Source organism: Osmerus mordax, chromosome 14, assembly GCF_038355195.1.
Source record: "Osmerus mordax isolate fOsmMor3 chromosome 14, fOsmMor3.pri, whole genome shotgun sequence".
Lineage (NCBI taxonomy): Eukaryota > Metazoa > Chordata > Actinopteri > Osmeriformes > Osmeridae > Osmerus > Osmerus mordax.
The window spans coordinates 12859864-12883524 of NC_090063.1; the positions used below are offsets into that span (position 1 = coordinate 12859864).

General features: G+C 42.5%; 2 protein-coding genes across 8 annotated transcripts in view; one reads left to right on the forward strand and one right to left on the reverse strand.

Annotated features, from left to right (window-relative positions):
• The window catches only part of arhgap10 (Rho GTPase activating protein 10), a 44104-nt gene extending 36754 nt beyond the window's left edge, over window positions 1–7350 (forward strand). For both annotated transcript variants that reach the window (XM_067250330.1, XM_067250331.1), the window contains exons 21-23: window positions 3545–3631; window positions 5028–5122; window positions 6054–7350. In XM_067250330.1, coding sequence (XP_067106431.1) covers window positions 3545–3631; window positions 5028–5122; window positions 6054–6142 — 271 coding nt within the window. In that variant the 3' untranslated portion in view covers window positions 6143–7350. The remainder of the gene's footprint in view (window positions 1–3544; window positions 3632–5027; window positions 5123–6053) is intronic.
• A 4888-nt stretch (window positions 7351–12238) lies between these two features.
• nr3c2 (nuclear receptor subfamily 3, group C, member 2) overlaps window positions 12239–23661 on the reverse strand; it is a 55751-nt gene continuing 44328 nt past the window's right edge. For 3 of the 6 annotated variants that reach the window (XM_067250985.1, XM_067250983.1, XM_067250981.1), the window contains 4 exons: window positions 22830–22974; window positions 19392–19522; window positions 14909–15066; window positions 12239–14140 (listed from right to left, as the gene is read on the reverse strand). In XM_067250985.1, the coding sequence (XP_067107086.1) occupies window positions 13985–14140; window positions 14909–15066; window positions 19392–19522; window positions 22830–22974 (590 nt within the window). In that variant the 3' untranslated portion in view covers window positions 12239–13984. Of the gene's footprint in view, window positions 14141–14908; window positions 15067–19391; window positions 19523–20493; window positions 20585–22829; window positions 22975–23661 lie in introns of those variants that run through there. The other 3 variants (XM_067250982.1, XR_010878250.1, XM_067250984.1) reach the window with 3 other exon arrangements.

The window sequence follows — 23661 nt, forward strand, 5'->3', positions numbered from 1 at the left end:
ATTGGAGATTTTCCTGTCTGTGAGTGAGTTTGAGTGTGTGTATCTACTTGTTTGTTTTCCCAGTCCTGGCTTTGCGTTCGTGCTGTGTCTTTGAGATTACCTGTCTGAGTGGCCAGAGTGCTCCCGTAATCTCCCCCATCCCTGGCGGCGGGCCAGGTAGACAATACAGGCTTTTTTGGCAGTGTCCCAGTCAGACAGCGGTTGTGCCGGCGCTCAGGTTAATGAGTGGATTTGCTGCACTGCAGCGTAGCAGGCCCCCTCCCAATCTGATGTGGAGCAGCTAAGAGCCACAGTGGCCGACGTTGCAGCCGCGGACCCATAAATCACAGACACGCACCCGCTGACCGAACGGACCTGGCCAGTCCTTCAACATGGAGAACGGCGGAGGGAAAGGAACGCCATACAGTTTTCACCTTCAACTATAACGCCCCTCCCCCACTCTGCTTTTGATCCCCGGCCAGTGCGCCTTCCCGGCGAGGTCGGCATCTTTCACTGGCCTGTTCGTCCCCAAACGTCCAGCCCCATCTTTCTCCCCCTTTGTTCCCCAGGCCCCTCCCCAGCTGCTTCCTCTAATTGCCTTTATTAGCGTCTCTATGGGAGCGGTGGCTAGGAGCAATTTGGTCATTATGTTCTGTACGGAGGGCCGCGGGGCGTGCACGGAGCACAGAGGGATGCTCAGGCTCTATGCTACTGTCCACTCTCCCCAAAAAACCCCAGACACACACGCACATCAGCAGCAGGGCCCGTTACAGCTCTAGAGGTGATCCTGGACGTGTTGTGTCCCACACTGTCTCATACACACACACACACACACACACACCCATCAGCAGCAGGGCCCGTTACAGCTCTAGAGGTGATCCTGGATGTGTTGTGTCCCACACTGTCTCATACACACACACCACACACACACACACACACAGCTGTGAAGCTGCAGAGGTCAATGGGTCTGTCTCGTGATGACGCACTAGGATGCTACTAACGGTCGACACAGAGGCGAGAACAAAATGAATGGATAGCCCCGTCCATTTACAATGAACGCAAAAATCCTATGACCATAATCATATACTGTCATAGTAGGTAATGTGTATCACGGTATAATTCAGAAATACCCAAAAAAAATTAGGTTTAAAGTTTTGAAAAAGACGTTTTGAAAGGTTTAAAAAAAAATCTAAAAAAGTTTGGGAAAAAGTTTTGAAAGGTTGAAACAATATTTTCTAATAAAGGTTTCAAAAATATGTTTTGAAAGGTTGAAAAATTATTAAGATTTTTGGGGGAAGTTGTGAAAGGTTAGAACATAAATTACATGGGGGGTGCATTTCAGGGCAGGGCTGTAGAAATGAAGCAACAGAACCCTGGTTTCTTGACTTTTTCTAGATTTGTTTGTTTGGTCACCCAGTATTTAAAACATTTATTTACGTTTCTGTAAAATTGCTATGTTTGCGTAGAATGATGACGATATTTGCGTTAAAGTTCCGTACGGTAATTTTATGCCGTGCCTGGTGTGAATGGGACTGTGACAAATCAAATTTCTGAAAGGCTCTACTGCAGTTAGCACGGTATAGTCAAAATCCCTATCGTAGGCCAAATTCATACTGGTATTTTTTTTACGTTCATACTGTTACCATGGATACCATGGATCCAGTGGTAAGGAGTTTTGGTTTTCCATCAGTTGATGGCACAAGAAGAAAGTAGTGTTCATACGTTTTATCTTGGAAGCACAAAGAGCATTTTACCAGTGTACAATTATAGTGGGGTTTTAGCTGTAGTGAATTCAATTCAGTTGTCTTCAAATGTCTGTCAAGTTATGTTTGTAGTGCACACTGTTGCCTTCCCCGAAATGTGAAACAAAACACTTAGTAAAATCTGGACTGCTCTGCACTTTCACAGCTATGGATGATCCTGCTTCTGCTTACCCTGGTCAATGTTTAATTCATGTGACTTGAGTTTTCTCCTCTCTCTGTTTGACTGTCTTTCTGTAATTACTGTCTCTCCGTCTGTCTCCAATCTCTTTTTCTCAATGTATTCATTTCTGCCTCCTTCATCTCTCTCTTTCTTTCTCTCTCCCATCGCTGTGGACCAGATTTCTCTCTCCGTTTTATTCCATGTGATTCATGCTGACGTGAAAGGTAGCGGTCAAAACTTTGGCCTTGCAGCTGTGCAGGAGTGGGACAGGTGTCGATCCAAAGCCTCTCAAACACGCCCTGTACTCTGTGTTGTTGGGCTTTAGGGGATCAGAAACGCTCCTAAGGTTCCTCAAACACTATTGTGCTTAATGCCGAATATAACTGTTTAGGCTTTCTTTTCAGATCTCAGGCCCATCATCTGAAATATGTCAGAACCTTTTACCGTTCATAGTTTAGTTGCAGCCGACGAAAGTTATAAGCATTGCCACATTTACACTTGCTCCATGTTCACAAAACCTTCGGGATTCCTACAGTACAGCTTTGAAAGCCTGTCACCTCGAGCATTTTGTCGTCTGGTTCGGACATCATTTCAAACAATAATAGGGTCATTCTACTACAATACAGAAGTCAGGTACTGTGACAACGTAGGGTCGGCATGGACTTGAACTGTGAAACTACTGTGTAAACTGGGAGCAGAACCTGTGTGTCCCTGGCTGCCTTGCCTGTGTGAGACTCGGGTGGAGGAGGAATATTAATTGGCGGCGTGTGAAAGTGCTAGCTGCAGGCTTGTGGCTTCTTTCCCAGCTCTATTCCAACTTAAACCGGGGCAGACTGCTTGTTTTCTCTCTCTCTTTCCTCTCTCTTTTCTCTCTCATTCTCTTTCCCTCTGTCCCCTCTTTTTTTTTGCACGTCTCTCTCTTTGCTTGTCTTCCTCTCCCTTCCTCTTACCTTTTTTTTTCTAGCATATGACAAAGTTTGTCCACTTTACACCAGTCCCACTTTTCAGATGGGTATGGCCCACAACCACCACTTTATCCCGCTAGCTCCAAATGTATCTGGGTTTGAGACTCAAAATGGATTGACCTTGATATTGGCCGTCTTTAAGTGCTAGCAGTTGTAGAAACATGAATATTGATGTGTGCTAGCTAGAGCAAAGCATAAAGTAACACTTTAGGGGGGGGGGGGGGGCATGTAGAGAGAGAAATTACATGCCGTCGTGTAAATAAGATAAATAACATAAGGCCATTTAGTTTGTTTAGTAAGAGAGCAAGCTATTGACCTGTTTTATAGGAAAGATAAAACCTTAAATGACTTATTTTGTGATCGTGTGCTATATTAAAAAATTAAATAATAATTTACTTGACCTTCCAGGGGGGGCAGGGGGTGCCGTTGGAGGGGCAGGGTGCCCCCTTAATATAATGGTAGGGGACGCTTTATTCTACATGAGTACAAAACCATGGTTTAACGTACTTGACAGTCCTCCAGTCAACTGTCCTCTGTTATCATGCACGGTCTTATTGTGCCAAATACTAACAGCTATATCCCTGCATTACTCGGTCTTTGGGGTCATTCCGTTGTTGTCACTGGACAGCAGTCCCACACACGTCTGATCTTGTGCTGTGTGTCTTCCGTGTCCGCAGGGCGGCCGCCTCCTGGATGAACTCGGGTCTCCCCTGCGACGGCAACGCCTCCCCCACAGCAGCTGACAGGGACAAACCGGAGGACAGGTGAGCCACCTGCTTCCCTTAGACTGGCTACTGTAGCTACCTCGGAGAAGAGGTGCACACACTCACTCACACACACAAGGATTCGGCTGCCTACACCAGTAGCCGTGATTTTTTTTCAAACCTCCAGAAAAGACATTCTTTCTCTCACCAAGCCAGTCACTGTGTCTAGTCTCTGTCTCTTTGTATTTCTCTATCTTCTCCAACTCACTCAATTATTAACTTTAAATGTGGCTTCTCCCATTTTCTGCTGTTCTCAAACTTCCACTAAACAAACTGGCGCACATACACACTAACACACACTGACACACACGGATAGGTATTTGAGTAGACTCTGTGGAACTGTAGACTGCTCATTACAGTGATCTATTACTCAGCTACCCCCCAGACTAAATTATGAATTCATTTTCCATGCTTTCAAATGACAGAGGATATTGCTGACAGCCTAGCCATTTGACAAGCATTCCCTTAATGTTATTTTCACATAAATACATTTAAAAAGTTATTCTTTCTTCAAATGCAGACCTGTAAATAAATTAAATGTAAAAAAATAAAAACTTTCCATTCACAATCGTAACCAGCTGCATAGTCATAGATTATTGCATTGGCAACTCTGACCGTGAAACATTTTCATGTGAAGTATTTCATACTTTCTTCTCCGACTACCTCTACATCTTACATTGTTGTTGCTCTGCCGAAACGCGTATGAAATATTAATCAGGCCATCCTGTATTGAAGTCTGAGACGACATGGTAATACTGTCGGTTGAGATAGCTATGCAAGCAGGAGGAAAAACAACTTGGCTCAAGAAACACAGAGTTGATTTGTTTAGTCTTGTTCCTCAAAAATGGCTTTCTTTCACTTTTTCAGGCCCATACACATTGTATTTTATGAAACAATGGGGGAGAACCCTATTCACTTCCAAACTCCCTCTCAGTACGTATCTTCAAAGGGTCTCCAAACACTTTGTATTGAATGCCTCTCACTTTATTTGGAATGCCGGGAGATCCAACAGGTTTTCAATTCTGCATCCATTTTGTGCACAAAACCAGCTTTCACATTTGTAATTATCCCACTGTTGTCTGACGAGGGCCTTGACACGTGTGGTGGAACAGTCCCTGCATCTCTCAAGGAAAAGGAGGGTGTTTGTGGGTGGGGGGGGGTGAGGGGGTGTAGATTGACACTAGATAAAATCCTCTCAACAACCGCCCTTGTAACTCGCAGTCTTATTTATTTATTTATTGCTGATTTACCCTCCCCAGTGCCCCGCCACTTGGCTGTTCTGTTGTGGGCAGCGAGCTAGCGAGAGTCTAGGCCAGGACAAGGGGCCCCAGATTGAACTCTGCAGTAATCCTCTCTCCAGAGCTCCACCAGCTCACTGATTGCCTTCATTTTTCAGTGTCACCAACAGCAGGAAAGCCAAGGCGGTGTACCCGTGCGAGGCCGAGCATGACTCGGAGCTCTCCTTCCAGGTTGGCGCAATATTCAACTCCGGTAAGTGTTATCACGCCGACACCAGTCGCTCACTCAGAAGAGAAGCGGGGCTCCGGCATATTGGATTCCAAGAGGAGATGAGGAGAGAGAGAAAAAATGGATGGCCAATCTGATCTGTAATCGGGGGGGCTGGGGGGGTGAATTGTAGGGATACAGATTTGCACTCCAGTGTGTCTGAAAAGCAACTTGACTGAGCTGTAATCACTCACAAGGGAAATGAGGCTTTGAGTTGGAGTCTTTAGTTTTCTTGCGGCCTTCCTCGCTGTCATTGCGAGACAAACAAGAATCACCAGGTATGGTCTCCACAAGAGGACATTTAATCATGTCTTTGTTAAGACAGCACATTTACCCATCACCAGTTAAGAGTCACATTTTTATATATAAATGTGATTTATAAATTATTATTCTGTGACTTCATTTTACCTCTTGTCAGACTAATATTGGAACCGCCTAAGGTCCAGATTATCTATTGAGGACATTGCATCCACATCATCAAAACCCAAACTGACAGTTGGCAGTGTAGGTTGGCAGGTTCAGATGAGGAAAACCACACTAAACAACAAGGGTTAGAACAAGGGTTCATTTCCCACAGAAGACCGTCAAGAAGTGCCACCATATCTCAAAATGTACTTTTTGTAAATGATTTAGCAGTTATTAGCAGTGCTACGATTACACAATTCTACTCCTGATAGCTGACATCTAACATTCCCTCTCTGAAATCCACCTTGAAAGCACAAAGGAAGCCAATCAATCAAGTTTGCCTTAACCACACTTGTGTATCCACAAAAAAACATTCGTTTTTCCTTTTCAAGTGGCATGCCCAGTTTCGCCCAGTCAACTGACGAGCAGGTCTTTACTCTTTGTTCTTGCGTTTTGATGCCTCTCCCCTCTGTCCTCCCCCATCTCCCAACATGTGTACCCCTCTCCGCAGTCACGCTTTCCAGGGAGCCTGGGTGGCTAGAGGGGGAGCTGGAGGGCAAGAAGGGCCTGATCCCCGAAAACTATGTGGAATGGCTGTAGCGTCAACCGGGGGACCACACCGCTTTGCCCACCCCCACAAAAAAAGAACGCATAAAAACAACGGACCACATATTCATGGTATCCATGAACTTGGTTTTGACACACTCCCGTTATAAAACCAATATTCTCTCCAGCCTTTGACTCCATATGCAACTGCCAGAGACTTTGTTTTTTCAGTATTGCTGCAGAAAACCTGGCGTAAGAGTTATACTTGGATTAATAAAAAAAAGTTTATTTGTATGGACATACAAATATATATATATTTAGGTGCCTTAAACACCAAGACTGAATTGCAATGTGTATACTCTACGGGTAAGTTTCAAAATGATAAGCTGTGTCATTGTATTCTGTTCTCAAGGGGGCTGCATGTACTGTAATTTTAAGAATGTTCGTCTACTCCTCACAAACAGTGATTTATCCATATTATTTTGTTGGCACATTGATTGCATGTGATTTAGTATAACGGAAACAGTCTTTTATTTGTCTTTAGTTGTTTTTAAGAAAAGGTTTTTAACATTATCCCGTTAAAATCAAAAAGAATGTTGAAACATTATTTTAATCCAACTCTCCTACAAACAGTTGCAACTCAACCAAGCTGTAAACAAGGCACATATATTTCAATGGCTGTACTCCAGGTATTTGGCAGATTGGAATGTGTATGTGAATGTTTAAACCTGAAATCAGAAACGGGTGTTATCAAGACCCGTGTTTGACGACGTTCAAGGATTTCTGAACAGAAAACAATTGTGGATTGTTTAAAGTGAACAAACCAATTTCGCGATGAGAAATAATCATATTAACATCACAACCAAAAATGCAGTATTTCAATGCTTATGTCTGCGCTGTGTATATAGTTATTATTTTTCACTGGGACATAAATGTTGAGTCTATTTTAAAAGTTATCTATTAGTGGTCAATGGTTTTCAAATTTTTTCTTGTTTTTTTTTTGGGGGGGGGGGATTTTCAGATTTAAAGTACACACATACCAACACATGCGCATTTATTTGACTTCTGTTCACCAAGAGATGGTTTCATTTTTCTAAGAGCTTTTGTTCTGTGGTTTGTTGTTTTGTTTTGGATGGCAATTGCAGTAATTTAAGACATTGATTTATGACATTTGAAAAAGACCCTGGCATACTTTCCTTTTTGTAACATTGAATATCCTCTTGATCAACGTTAAATAAATAAAGATGTTTTTATTCATGCCCCATTATGGATTCTTACCTTCCTGCACAAACTTAATATAAAAATAAAAATATATATTTAATCATGAACTTGAATCTAAAATGACAGGGCAGTGAAAACCACGTTATTTTTCAATTAAATTGTACAAATTGTAGCTGAACCCTTGATGATCCAATCTCCATTATTGTTTTGTATGGTAATTATATTTTCCCCCCAATATATATATATTTTGGGCACAAGATGAATCTGTGTGTGTGTGTCTCACCGACATTTTAATCACCGACTGCATCATGGGCACTGTGCACTTGCGATGATGATGTACTGTCAGGGAAAGTGAAGTTTTGGACATGGGGTTGGATAACCTACAGGACTGTACAGCAGCACTCCAGGAACCAGATTGAGCAGACTGGTCCTATCTGAAGTGCTGCAACTCATTATCATGTTTTTTAATTTTAATCGACAGACCTTATTCAACACTTAGTGTAGCTCTGTGTATTCTATGTAATTCCTTTTGACTAAATAGCATGTCACCCCGCGCACCCATTTTCACACATACAGGTACATATCACAAACTGTTTAACCCCAGGGGTCACAAGCATAATAATCAACAGAAATTTCAGCCTAGATCCCTGTAGCTTACATAACAATTTGCCCAAGACATTCAGTAAGAAATGTATCTACTGTTTGCAAAAGCCATGTGTCATCCACTTACTATACGTTAGTAATGCTGGCAGTTTTGTCAGGATATGGGAGCCATGGTACAGTGCTCCGCTGCGCTCTCTTGTGATGGTGGCAGTAGTTAAATAATGCGACGAGAAAGAGCTAATGAGAGAAGTAAATTATTCTCCACTATCAGCCTTCCCAGGCCTTATATAGTCCCTGTGCCAAAACACTACTGAATCATATAGGCTTTACCACTGTCTGCATGTGTCTCTTTTTCTATTTCATTCTCCTGCTTTCTCCTTAGCTACTTTTTTTTGCTACCTCTATCAGTGTTACCTCTATCTTTATTGTTTGTCTTTATATATCTCTCTTTCTATCTGCCATCTTCTCCATGAAGTAGATCTATGCTGTGATCTTTCTCCTATATATCAGCTACTCTCGCTATCTCCCTTTGCCTTCTCTCTCTCGCTTTCCCTCTCGCTCCATCCCTCCTGCTCTGTCACTCTCCCTCTGTGTCACTCTCACTCATCATCTGTCTGCTCCACTTCTCTCCTCCCCGAGGATCTCTGGGTAATTTGTTTGGGAAATCACTGGCAATCCCATAGTCATTCAGCTGTGGTGTCTTGCCGCAAGTATGTAGACTTTATGTAGGGGAAGAAGCCCTGCATTCTAGCATTCCCAGTGTACAGAGGTTCTAATTAATCTAAAAATACATTGGGGATTGCGTCCATCCCTGTCGAGTGCTTCTTCTTACAGTGTCTGTTAGCCGCTTGCTTACGCACAACAGATGGGATCTCTCCCATTGCATGAAGGGAAACAGAGCGGATGCAGGTTGGCCTGTTTTGTCCTTCTTGTCTGTCTGAATGTTGGTGTACTCTCCTGGATCCTCTCTCTTCTCAAATCCGGTTGGATGTTTTCATTTCCTATTCCCCCAGCGCCCCTGGCTTCGTTCCAGCTGTCCTCATCATCCCACTACGCCTTGTCCCTCGGCCCTAGTTAATAGCCCCTAGTCCTCTAGACTGCTTACATCACCGCCCTGGTCGGCATTAGCAATGTAGTCTGGGAATCAGCCCATCAGCCCATGACATAACATTACACAGTCTGTGCTCACTAGAAGAAGGAAAAAACTTGTCTGGGTATTATGCTTTGATAACAATCTTGGCAAAAACTGTCCGGAGTGAGTCCGGATGTTCAAATGAAATTAAAATAACACGACTTGTCTACATTTTGAGAAAACGGTTTGATAATTAAAAAGAAAAAAGAGAAAAACATGGAGACTGACAAATCTGATGCAGAGAGAAGCACAGCAGAAAGAAAAGAAAAAGAAAAAAAGCAAAGTGGGCCATAGAAGCTGCCATGTGCTCGAGCACAGCCGTAAAATCGTCCTGATCCAATAGATTCTGTTTAACTGGCACAAATACACAGTGAACGCTATTGGAAATCTGGGGGAGATTTGGAGTGGGCTGTGGATATTTCAGAGAGATGGGGAGGAGAGGAAACCTAATGCTGTCTGGGTTGCAGTCTGGCAGATCCAGGGCGTATTTTCATATCAGGCTTAAACAAAGTTAATGTTAATTTTTCTCAAAAGAGATGTAGGAGGCACTGTGCTCCCCATCCTTTCTTTTTTTTGTGTGTGTGTTTTTTTACACAAATTTTAGCTCAATTTAACCTCTCTGATTCTGTTATGTCGGCCTACCTCTAAACTATACCTTTATAGGTCATTAGTTAAATTACATCTTCATACTGATTAACATCTTTCCATTATGACAAATTACGAAGGCATGAACAAATCTGTCTTATTGTAGCATTATCTGAACACAGAATAGCAAAATGCCCTCGCCTTCTCTCATCCAGCCTTCTCCTGGCACAGCTTTATTCCAGTTGTCTGGCCCACTCCAACTCCTTCCTGCCTCCCTCTCCAACACTCCTTGTTCTAGATCCAACCAGATAAGATTGCCCATTAGCCAACATCTTTCCATCTCTCTCCTGTATTTTAACTCATTTTGGGGTTGAGAGAGAAATTGAGATTATTTACATAAAATCCCCCATTCTTGGTAATGCACAAACCAAAAAGAAACCAGCTTAATATTTGTTACTGTTTTATTTCAATCTTCCAATAGTTTTGCAAACACAGGTATTGCAATATCTGCTTCAATATATACAGTTTGGAGGAACTAGTTGATTTTATTTCATTTATTTATTATGAAGGATATTTATGTATGGTGGATCGCTTCTTTCAAATATCATTCAAACCACTGGATAAAAAAATCATTTTGGATGTATAAAATCATCTACAGTATAGACAGGAAATGTTCTGGTCTGGTATGGGTATCTGGCTTAATTGCTCTACAGTGGATTCATCTTCATCAACACAAAATAGTGCTGTGGCTCCACTGTAGAGTAACCTTGTGAGGGTTACTCTACAGGGTCATGTTACTGTTAGTTACGGCTAGAACAAATGTTAGTCAATCGCTTGCAAAGCACTTTAAATTGCATTTGATCATTTTGAATGTTGCTATATAAATCTAAGTTTGATTGATTGATATAATAAATGTTGGTTGGTGTGCCAATGCCGTACTGACAATTCTAGGTGTATAGCAAGATAGGTGCAGACATTTTTTTCTCAAACCCATTCCATCCATCACTTCCTTCTCAAAATGTTCTCTTTTGGAATCTTTGTTGTGAACTGAAGAAGCAAGAAGGGTTTTATGTAGACATATATCAGCTTTAATAGTTTGTGATTATTTTTTTTCCGTGGTTGTGCTGCTAATCAAACAGTAGCGTTATGAGTTAGGAAATCATGTTAACAGCAACAACTCATGGATCCATAACTTTATATACTATATCTACTTTGTAAAAAAAAAAAAAAAGCTTTTTGCTAATTCTGAATGCAAAAAGAAGATTAAAGATGCAAAATCATTTAACATTTAGAAATATTGTAAAGGAAGAAATAAAGACAAAACAAATAATTTCTTTCTCTAACATTCAGGTAGCAATGTCTTTCTCACAATGTTTTGTACATTCATACAGTTACTCACTCCCCTTGCGTTCTGGCTGTTCCATCCTCATTCTTACCATGTCCAACACAAGAACCATATAACTAGAGGGAGCCACGGACTGTTGATATTCCATCAAGACGGTGAAAGTAGAAATCTTATACTGCCCAACATAGACTTGCTGTATTATTTACAATAGATCCTGTAAAATTGTAAATCAGGTGAGATAAAAAGGCACAATTTCCCTTCTTAAATACAATGTAAACATCTCATCAGAAAGCATGCATAAACATTTTTACTTTACAAAAAAAGATCTCAGGTTTTATTTTTAGACAAAGTACTTAAATATTGTTTTTTTTTTTCAGCAAAATATAATTATTTCAAAAATACTTTCCCGTTCGTCCTATGAACCTTTTTGACATCAAATCTATTTTTTAAGGGAAGGGAGGGTGAGTAAAAGGAGACAAAACTGCTTATTTTCAGTCCTTCAAAAAGTTAACACAGTAATGTATATAAGGACACGGGTTTGCAAAGTCAGTGTTTAAGCTTTAAGGAGTCCATATCCATTTGTCATATCATAATCTTGTCATTTGTTTACCCTATCTCCTTCAAACATATTTAGGTTCAATCACCAAAGAAACCTCATAAAGAGACACAAAAACATAAAGATTCTGAAGTCATCTGAAGCATTAGGGGGGTCCACCCAGAAAGACCCATCAGCAAAGAGACCTCTTTAGCGTTTATGATGGATCTACCCACTACCTATGGAATTGTGCTGAAGTCTCCCATTCTGTAAGTCACAATTGCTTGCCAGGCCAGACAATGCTTGGCACTCTAATGCCCCATTTTCACATTATAACTCTTCTGTGCAAATCCGTGTCAGGCAATAGGATATGCTTAATCCCATAGCATAAATGAACAATGCCCACACACACAAAAAGCAGATCGCTCGTGCTTGCTAGGGAAAGAAAAAAATCAAATACAACCAAAGACACACCCACTCTTACTCAAAATCACTCACAATAACAAATCAAACCCCGCCTCTTTCTTTTTTCACTCCTGAATGGTTCTATCACTCACGATTTTCAGTAGCGTCATCATAGTGTTCCACAACCGCTAAGCTCTTAGCCAAATGTGAGACAAGTACAGAATGGTCCAGATGACTAGGCATGGGCAATACCATACGTCTAGTAGTTACCATACGTTCAGTACCCAGTGACAAGATGGGAAACACACAAAAGCAGAACAGGTGGCCAAGCCGAATGCGTTAGTCCTTTATCAGTATTTATCAACATGTATTCCAAACATTTCTCTGTACAACAGTTGGGTAAAATGTGACCGTAAGCAAGTGCCATTTATACACAAGTTTGCCAGTTAAGTTAATACATTTGCTGAAAGCACTGCACCATAGAGTAATGACATTTTTAAAACTCCTCTGCCCTGACCAACCTCATACAGTTTGTGTTTGTAGGATTGCTATTGGTGTCAGTATGATGTCTAATGCTACTGTAATTGTACATGTGTAGCTACCAGAAATAATTAGCATTGAATGCATAAAAACAAGGACAAAAAACAAGCACCTTGATGTAAAATGTCAGGTTTTTTCAAAATTAAACCTTTTTGCAACACAATAATACAAAAATGCTTTATTATTATAGCTGGGAACAGTAGGTAAGAGTTGGTTGACTTCTCCACAAAGGGCTGGTTTTCAGTTTACTTTTTGTATAAATAGACAAAATAATGGGTGTTATGTCTTTCACACACACTTCATGGCAATTATGACTTGGTAGTCAGCAGTCAAACGCATTACAACAGGAAAACACTGTGGCTGAGAAGTGAAATCGTAAACGTGTGGTGTTCCGTACTCCCACACTCTTTTGGGATGGAAATAATCTTTCAGCAATGGTAGATTATAATTCTACAGCAGAAAGCCTTAAATTGCAACTCTATTTAAAGACATGACAGATTCACGTTCTCAGTACTCAAACTTCCTTTACGTCACTTCACAGAATCCTTGTCAGCTCTGAAGTTTTGCATATAAAGAGTAGGTTTTGATTGTTATACACAATTCTTAGAAAACCGAGTTAATCGATGTTGCAGTGTTGCTAATATGTTGTAGTGCACATAATTAAAAGTGGAATTAAGTTTGTTTTTAATGCAACTATCAGCTTATTAATAAGCTTGTATAGCCCTTTGAGTATGTTCAAATAGTCCTTTCCCCTCACAAATAATCTAGATTTAGTTTTTGTCAAGAAAATACTTTGCCTGTTAGTGTTTTTTTGCAATGCTTCAATAAAATGGCTGCAAAGCAACATCTACTGTAAGCATTGTTGTCTTTTTTCATATTGTCAGGGTAGTGCTGTTTGCTCTATAAAAAAAAATGCAAAAGCCAAGTTTATCATAACTTTTTTTAGGAGGGGCAAGAGAGGCTTGTGTGTCAGTGTTTGTGCGCATTAGAAGTGTTTGCTGAGAGTGTGATTGAGCCTGTGTGGTATCAGCGGACGTGTTTGTGTAGCGCAACCGAAGAAATGTATGGCTTCGAATCCATATAAAATTGTCATCGTCTTTTGGGTGGGGGGGGGGAGGGTTTGGGGTTGGTGGCTGGGTTCAAGGGGATGTTTTGTCACATTGTCTCCTTAACGTATTGTCCTTGGCTCTGAGATGCTTTCCTCACATCTCTGGCCATCAATTGGTGACATTAGCGTTTCTGTGTGTGTCTGTGTGTGTGTGTGGGTGGGGGGGGTCAACCTTCTCCCTCTCCTTCCTGCGCTTTGCTCTGTGTCACTCCCTATTGGAGGATGAGGGGTGCAGGGCGGGGGTGAGGGCCTGGGGCCGTCTAACTGACTGGCAGCCAGACGGTACAGTAGGCCACTGGTAAGGCTAGGGTCCTTCCTCGTGGGGCTGTCCTTCTTCAATTCCGTCCTCACCTCTCCCATTGCCTTCACTCGGCCGTGCGTTTCACTTCAGTCTCTCTCTTCACTGCACCCGTGAACTCAAGTCACTTCTTGTGGAAGTACAGGGTGTGCGTGAGGCCCGACTCCACCTTTGGTATCTGGTCGCTGATGATCTCCACCAGCATCTCGGGGAACTCCACCTTCAGGGCCTGTGACTCGCGGAAAGTGTAAAAACAGAAGTCCAACAGGTTCCCCACCAGCTGTACAAGAGGAAGAGAGGAATCATATTTATTATTAGAAAAGATGCAATAGTACTTCATGGCATGCAAGAGAGTTTGCGTTAAGTTTATATAAAGTGTACATTTGCCTGACAGAATGATGCAGGTGATGGTAATGTAGACTATCTGGCTGTAGCCACCGTATTCATACATAAGATGGCTACTGTATCTGACTTCTTGGTCCTAGTTACATGATTATGAACCAGTTACTGGTAAAATGACATTGTGGAGATCACTTTGAGTAACACCACTGTGGGGGTGGAGAGAGGTTGTAGTTTATGTCTCTCAGGTTTACCACTGGGGGGCGCCACCAGTTCTCCCTAGATTCTGCCTCCAACATAGTGCCTTTTAAGGACTTTGAGGTAATCAACTCTTACTCAGCGACCCTCACACCACACACGGTTTCTCCATAGAGAAGAGACGGTGAGTTGGAGCTTCTGTGTTCGCCAGCTGTATTGACCCACTGCACTGTTGGTTTGAACATTGATCCCACTGTGTTCCATTCACCGATAAAGGCTGGTCTCTGCCTGTTCCAAAATTAACCAATCCCCTCTGGCAGATCATTGGAACGCAATAATCTTTCCCCAAAGGCCATCGCATCATTGACCTCTTAAGTAAACACATTAGTCTGGCCCACTGTGTTGTGCTATTGCCTAATACATCTTCAGTGATATGAATGACATGAGTTGGTCCTGACTGACTGCTAAGGGGACTCTAGTGTGCTTGTATGTGTGTGTGTTTTGCACTGACATCATGCATGGCATCCAGTAGCTTGGTGAGCTGGAAGAAACGCTGCCAGGTCTGGCCGGAGTTGTTGGTGGCCTTGCCCACTGACCGCCGCAGCTCCTTAATGTAGTTCACCCTCATTTCCTCAAACACCGTCTGGTTCTTCAGACCCTCTTTGGGAACTTGAAGGAAAGGAGAAAACGCAGGGAAAGGAACTTAAGCTCGATCTTTCTCATCATTGGCTGCTCATGCTCGTTATCGTGACATATTCACAGTCTCACGCACTCGTTTGTGCCAGTATGTGCATATTTTGACCAAGAAGGAAAAAAAAGTATATTTAAGTGTTGACTGTTGGCAAACTAACATTGGTATAAGCGTGGGCAATGAAAGACCCATGTGGGTCTAACAGTACTGGATACGACTCATAGTAATGTCATCGCTTGTCAGGCGTCAAAGTTGCATATTGGCCACTGTCCAGACCATTAAATATAATCTTTATCAATGTCAGTTTCAGGATTCTCATCTTTGTTTCGAGGCCAAAGTCAGAGATATGGGTGCTTGCCAAATGCTCTTTATAGACATTAAGGTACCGGCTAACTGATTAAGAAACACCTCCCCTCTTAAGGAATGTCCCGGCCTACAGAAAGAGCTTTTAAGTTCGGAAATATCTAATGCATAGTAGCAACTGTTGGGAACAGTTCTAAGAGTGTCCTGTGTTGTAGAGATGTAGTAATCAAAAGTTCTACAGATAATAAGCACCCAGGTCTCTTTAGGGTCAACTTTGTTTTTGAATGCACAAAGCAATTTTGACTGGCTCAGTGCTTCTACCAAAGCGATATCCTTGAGATCAAAGTTAACAAACCCTCTGACAGCTACTGCTGAACATGAAATGTGATCCGAATGACAGTGACTGAAGCCAATTGGTGGAGCTGGATGCCATACCCTTTCAATCTTGAATGGATGGTGTACCCCCTAAGGCTTGAAAGAGCCTCTGGAGGTTGTATTCTAGCTGCAGCATGTCTCAGCATGTCAAATGTTCCCTTTTTCATACTCCACCTTAACATTCTCACCTGGTTCAACATGACATTCAAGAATCTAGATTCATCATTTATTAAATGTTCAATATGTAGGCTAAGAGTTAAAGTATACATTTATAACTTGACTGGCCTTCTGGAATCAGATGTAACTTGATGTTGCCTTGCCAACCTGTTGTTCAGCAGTACATATGACCACAGGCAAGGGGCAAGGTCCTGTCAGTTGGAATTGCATCCTTTTGAAAATAGATTGACTTTGGGTCAATGTTTGTGCACCTACACATTCTCCTTCTTTTGCTGTCTACTAGAGGAAAAGGCAGGAGAAGCAGAAAAAAACAGAGAGGATGCTGGGAAGGCTAGGGGCAGGCCTGTCTCTCTGCCTGTCTCTGTGCTTGTTTTGCAGCCGACTTGACGAGAAAGCGCTAACACCTGGGCCAGGGTTCGGACCTTTTGTTATCGTTCTAGTGACCCACATAGCCCTTTTTTAGAGCCTGGCATTTAGGGCTGCAGCCAGCCAAAAAGTGGAGCAATTATACCATGGTAATTGGTGTCGTGTCAAAAGAATGGATTTTAGCTGCAGGTACCAAGGCTTGTCAACTGAACCGTAATTCTTATTCTGTTGGAGGGGGGAGGGGTTGGTGTTTTGTGTATGTTAGCTAACCCATTTTAGAAGTCAATTTATTTGCACACAGCTCATAAGTGTGGATGTAAATCATGTATCGCAATATATATATATATATGTTTGTGTGTGTGTGTCTGGGTCTATATAGGTGTGAGGTGTTGTGACAAGGTGAGGGCCAGTAACATTTTGAGGCATGCACTTTCCTCTTGAAGCCCCATGACAGAGCATGCCTAACTGATGGGGTTCCTTCCTTGGTTCAGTGAGTGATAGATTAGAAGGAGGAAGATGGAGCGTCCGGTCAAGGAAGGAAATCTTTGGAGAAGGTCAAGATCTATTAAATAATACTCTTTACGTAAAAACAGAGTAAAATGGTCAAGGATAAATTATATCCACAACTGTGACGATACAGAAAGCACAAGAACCGGATAGTTACCCACATTCTATAACACTTAATACTGTGATAACTCCATCTGGGTTATACATGGCGGCCATCTTGTGCCAAGGTCTAAATACTCAAAACTGTTTGCAAATGGTGAATAGGGTTCTATTCAGTTCTGTGCCACTGCTGTGGAGGATGAAGAGGTACATCTGTCTTTACCAGGTCACAGCCCTGCTCCCATCCCAAACAGAGTCACATGACATGCCACAGGGCTGGTGAAACCGTAGCCAAGGTCAAAGACTAATATCAGCCACACGCACACAGTTACACAAGTTATACTCTATACGGCCTCAAAGATCTGTTGGCTCTGTTGATTAGCATGTTCAGACAGATCTGTCTGATCGACACCACAAGCACAAATAATGTCAAAATAAATTGTTTAATGCAGTCATATTTCTTTGAATTATTCTGCAAGCAAGGCAAACTATTATACTTAGTCATGGTAGGAGCCGAGAACCAAATCCAGTAGCGTTTTTCTGTGTATGTACTGTATTGTCAAAAACTCACGCAGACTTGCACATTAAGGTACATAGACACAAAATAGAGAATTTAAAATATATTCCAATTGAATGCTTTACCATAGTACAAGATTATCCAATAAACTGACAATTTCTACAATGTACAATAAATGTATAAACGGGAAGATATTGTTCTCTACTTTTCCTAGAGAGGTATACTTGGGACACAATCGACTTGATTAGTACAATTTATTTGACAATTGCCACCATGGCATCCTATAAAATACTTGCTGTATATGCCTGCTTGCTATTTTCCCTTGAAAATGCGGCCCATGTTTGAAGGAAAGGGAGAAAAACAGCAGGTCTTGGAGCATTGCCCGGCGCTTGACTGGCCTTTATTAAGTACAGCAGGGCTCTCTGGAAACCCTCCAGAGGATCAGGCAGGAGAGGAGAGCAACAACAGACGGCCGAGCTCTTCCTCTCTCTCTCTACCTCTAGCATTTCACACGTTGTTACTCCATCTCTCTTGTTCTCTTCAGCCTGTACTCTCTTTCTCCTTCAGTATTCTCACCCTTTCACACTGCCTATTTCTCTACCTTTTCTTCCTTCCTTCTCCTTTATTCCGGCCTTCCCAATCACAATTTGTATACCCCCCTATCCCCGACTCTCCCAGCCCTACTGCAAACTCAACACAGCTCCCTTGCTTTCAGATAAACACACTGACAGTGAGGCAAAACCAGGACAAAATCAACGACAACCTTCCGCTGTTAAAACACCGCTCCTTCACACATAGAAAACAAGACCTGTCTTCCCGTCTTTGAGATAGACATTACCGATATTGTTCATGTCAACTAATTGCTCCTTTTTACTGATGTCCACCGCATAAAGATCAAGCTGTCCACAAAACACAGCAATTTCATATTTTAATACAATTTGGCATGGTCCATTTGAGGTGAGAACATAAGATGTTCAATAAATATTCCCAGAGTTCTGAGTGGGGGGTCAAAGAAGGCTGAAGCCCTGGCCATCTGTAGGCTCCTCAAATAGCTGCCCCATCATGCAGGGGCAGTGCCCTCCTCTCTCTCTCTCTCTCCCTTCCTTTCCCTTTCTCTCTTATTCTCTGTCTACCCCTCACCCCAATACAGGAAGCCACGCAGATACTTTTCTTTGGTTGCCACTTGAATAACATACTGTAATTGGTCTCTCCCTAATCTCTTTTGTGTATGAGAATGTACTCCCAACCCACCACTTTGCTTTGGCATTCTTAGCTCTTGTTAGTGCTCTCTCCTTCTGAAAATATCTCTTGTTCTTGTCTCACTTATGGTTACCACATAAGTGTCATGATAAAGTTGTCATCTTACAGTTTGCCATATCAAAAGCATAGTGTCACTCAATACCACTTGATTGCTCTGACGCTACTTCAACAGTTGTAACTACACTGTTGTAGCTGTAGCATCAGAACAACTGTGATTTGAATTTAGTTCAACAGTAGCTCTGATGCTAGAAGCTCAATATCATTGTTATACAGCTGTGATTATATGTTCTTTCAGCTGTTCCTCTGTGTAAATGAACTCGGGTGACAAGTGATGTACGTGTTTACTGTGTAGAACAGTGTACAGACCCAGGTGAGTGCCAAAAAGCCCATATGGCTCACACACTCCATATTGCTGTAGAATAGCTGACTGCGGCAATGAGGAGAGCATCGCACATAACCAGAGCAGTCGGTACACACATTCCCTCAAACTAGGTTGTTTCTTCTGCAGCAGGCGAGAAACCTTCCACACACACATTCCCCATCACTTCAGCTGTTGTCGCATAGACACATGCCTACCCGCTTTCACATCCCCACACACACTCCCAACACACACACACTCCCAGGTACAATTTCTCACCCCCCCTCCCCTTCCCCCTTTTAAAGTTAAATTGCCAACACACACTTGCCAACAGCACTCACCTGTGCTGAGCAGCAGCAGCACTTTCATGGAGAGAAACTCATCATAGGTGAGCTGCAGACGCACAAACTCCTGGCTCACTTGCCTCATGCCCAGGCACAGGTCGTACATGGCCGACTGCTGCATACGGTCCCTGGGGAAAATGGAGGGGAGGTAGAGAGAGAGAGAGGGGGGGGGGGGACACAGCAGGGTCAGAACCCAAGTAATTTTTAGAGGGGCCTCTGAGAGTCTCTATAATGCCTCTGTGTATAGTCGTAATAGCCCTGCTTGTATTTTGCTATCATATGTCCTTCTAGCCTCTACTACATCCACCCACTTTCGAAAAACTGGAATTTACCCCAAAGTGGTTTAACCTTCTATGCAATGCTTACAACTTGTATGACATATTATGAAATTGTTCTGTGCCATACGCACACATACAAGTGTGGATGTATATGTGTGAATTGCCAAACCCCCTCTTTATTACAAAATAAATGCACCCAGCAATAAAACCCTGTACAAGAGTGATTTTGGGGATAGTCGTAAAAGACATACACACAACTGAATAAGACATCCTCATACGCTTGACGTCATGCGTAGAGAGGAAGAACAACAACCTGAGTAGGCGAAGCGGAGAGCCAATAAACAATGTGCTACGCAGATGTCGCGAAGATTTAGGGGCTTTGGAAGTCCCTTTGGCTGCTTTAAATCACCGTCATGTCATCTAGGATCAAAAAATCAACTGCTGTGACGTGGCTGAACTTGAAAGGGACCAGGGATCACTACAAATGGCTCTGAACCTGTTCCCCTTTCGCCTCTGTGATTAACACTTTGGAGAGTTCAATGCATATGTTCCCAGTGAAAGTACAAGGTGGTTAGGTTCTAGTAATTGATCCAAATCTTTCTATGGTGCCCATCCGTTCTCAAATGGGCTAGTTGTGTGTGTGATAGAGAGTTACAACTTATTGAGTTATTGGCATTTCAGAAACGTATATTCTAGCTGAGTAGCATTTTATACAGTTTTGCAGAAGTATGCCAGTTCGAGATGGAGTTTCAGAACTCTGCACACTTACTTTCTGCCCAGATCAATTTTTCTGACTCATTGCCCAAAATGAGAGGCTATTCGTGGAGAAACTAAGAAAACCTTCCAGCTCTGGCTTCTCTGTCTAACTCGCACCATTGCTATGGTGAGAGATTCAGGAAGCAACAGCAAGGACTTAAGAAGAAAGGAAGGAGAAAGAGGGAGAAAGACAAAAAGTGAGGAAGTCAAGACTCAGCTTTTGGGAATAGTTTGGACTTTTAGCAGCTATACTCTTCCTTATACAAACTGAGCAACGCAGGCTTCGCTTTGTCACTGAACATTTTATTTCTCACATTGACATGAAACAAGGGCAAAATGGGGGGCAAAGAGTCAAGAATAACCCTATTAACCCTATAATAACCCTAACCAGCTAACTGTAGAAGTGGCTAATTTACAAGGTTATTCAGCCAATTGCTATATCATTAGAAATAGGGTAATGTACAAGATAAAGCACAAGCATCTGTTTTAACCAGAAGACCTAGCAAACAGTCACAGTTGGAAATATACACCATGGGCATTGCACTAGTCCTATCCCAATTGACGATGGAGCCATTTTATATTTCTTGATGTACAGTATTACTATTCTGCTGTATGTGGGGACCTTGGCCTAACATTGTGGCCTCTAGTACAGAAGGGACACCGGTTACATGCTTGCTTCCGTGACAGAGCACTGACTGACACTAAATCCAGAAGGCCAATGTCTCATCGGCATTGTCAACTGGAATACCACGGCTATCCATCATTTTGACAACTCACTGGTACACAAAAACACACAAAGCCACAGCCATACACACTCTGGGACAAGAGGTGATAGAGGGAGTGAGGTCAAAAAAAAATATTGTACTTGCTAGGGGTGTGACGCAGTGTTGACAAAAAAAGTCTCACCAGAAGTCGCTATAAGGCTGAGATTACATGATAACGTCAAACTACATATTCTACTACTGTTAATACGCAGTGCTGCCATCTTGGATTTTGAACTCTTGGATTTTGAACTCGGGGTTCACAAGTTCACAAGACTTCACAAGTCGGATTTCCAACCTTAGGAGGCGTTCCATTTGACACTTCCAACTGCAGGAGTGTCAAATGGAATGCAGTATAAGTACAGATAAGTAGCTTACTTTTATAAACGTTGGGAAAGCTAGAACACTAAGAAAGGCAAATGTGACATAATTCACAAATCAATTTGTGGAATAGGGTTCGAAGGGTTAGAAGGTCACACAAAGCTTCAGTTAGAAGCTGTTGCATAGTTCATGGACAGTTCTGAAGAGACTCATGATAAATCAGGAAATAAACCAGTCAGTTGAGTTTGTGTCAAAACCTTTTACAGGGTTTGCATATTGTTCTGTCCTTTACTGCATGTGATAATTCATACTCAGAAATTAGAACTGTAGTAGTAGTATTTCGTCATCTTAAAAATAGTGTCAAAATATCGTCTTGTTCTCGTGAACCCAATATCGTGTCTTGTCACGTGTCTGAGTGTATCTTCACACCCCTAGCCCCCTAGTACTGGCACATACTAAGACATCAGCATCGTAGCCCTACCGTGTCAAATTAATCTTAAACTGTGATACTAAATGTATTTCTTATTATGGATTAATTATGCATCAATTCTAGCCTATGATAAGAAGCAAGGTAGTGTCAACTGAAGAAGTGGTCTTCTGTCAAGATCGTTGCAACAGAGATCCATTGCAACGCTCCAACTCGGAGCACTCTCTAGAGCGGCCTGCAGGGACCGCTATTCCTACCACCCTCCCTCCCCACACCCGCCTCTTCCATAGCATTATGTCAGTCTGTGTGAAAGACATCAATCATGCCCCACAGCTCCAATCAGCTCAGACCTGGTACGCACACTCCCCCCGTGCCTGCTCTCCTGTTCAAATACATTAGAGTCGATCACGCGCCCCATTGACTCTCCGTTCGCGCCCGGGCTTTGATTGACGCCAACAAGGATAAGTGTATTCGTGGTGCACATTTCTTTTCCTCTTGGAGCACGTGCCTTTAAGCCACCAGACGATGACACTGTTGTAAGTGTGTTGTTGCTTGGAGGAAAGGGGGTTCCATACTTTGGTTTTGTGGCACGCTCCATCTACAGTGGTTTCTATGCATCTGGGCTGGCTTCTCTATAAGGTGTTCACCACGGATCTGTTCTTTTCTGTGTACTGCATGTGCTACTATTCCATACTGCACTCGTTCTTCAGCAAAACTATTTTTGTAAGAACTCCTAAACCGATCTACCCCATCTTAATCACTTTAATTGTTCAAATACCTGGCCTGCTATGCCATATTCTGCTTCTCCTTGGGACCCATGTAATGGATCCTATACCCTCACCAGCCCACGCAGACACACACATACGTACGCATAACATGGCTGAAGACTTACTCGTTAAAGACAAGGTCAGGGGCAAAGTAGAGCATCTGGCCGTTGGTGTGTTTATAGGACCTCCAGCTGAGGCAAAAGGAGGAGAGGCACATCCATGAGTACTGGATCAGGGTGATTTGGTCCTCAATGGGCAGGCCCCGGAATCCTGGGAGACACACACACACACACACATATCAAGGAGAGAATGAACCAATGAGATGGGAAGGATGGCAATACTATTTCGTAGATAAGCAGAACAGACTGTCAGGGGTAATCATGGGTTTGGGTATACACTCAGTGTGGCATCAGCTGTTTAGACAGTCACCTTGAAGTGTCTGGTGTGTGTGTCCCAGGGAGCGTGTGTGTATCATCGCTCGCATGTTCAGACTTGGGTTTGTTAGAGTCCACGTCACATGGGGAAGATTGCCTATTACTAAAAACTGTTTAGACAAGACAAACCTTCATGGAGTAATTACCTGTACTTGTTGTACAAGAATCCCCTCAAGGCCTCCAGTTTTATTGGTCTGTTGTCTATGCTGCACCATAAATAGACGCTCGCAGGACACTTGCCAAACTCTCAATCAAACTTGTGGTACTTACTCATCCTCATGCTGCAGGCCTAGCTACAGTATTGTAAGCCAACTGAGGACATGTCAAGTGACTTGATAAATAGCTTAGGGACTATTTCAGTCGATACGTGTCAATCGTCATCCATGTGCCGCTGCCAAGCACAGAGTGTCACAGTATCAATTTATTGTTGGGTTTTGGTATGTGGCTTGTTGCTACTGTACGCCTTTCTCTCTCTTTAAATCCTCTTCATACTTGAGGACCTTGGTTTGGTTCAAACTAGCTT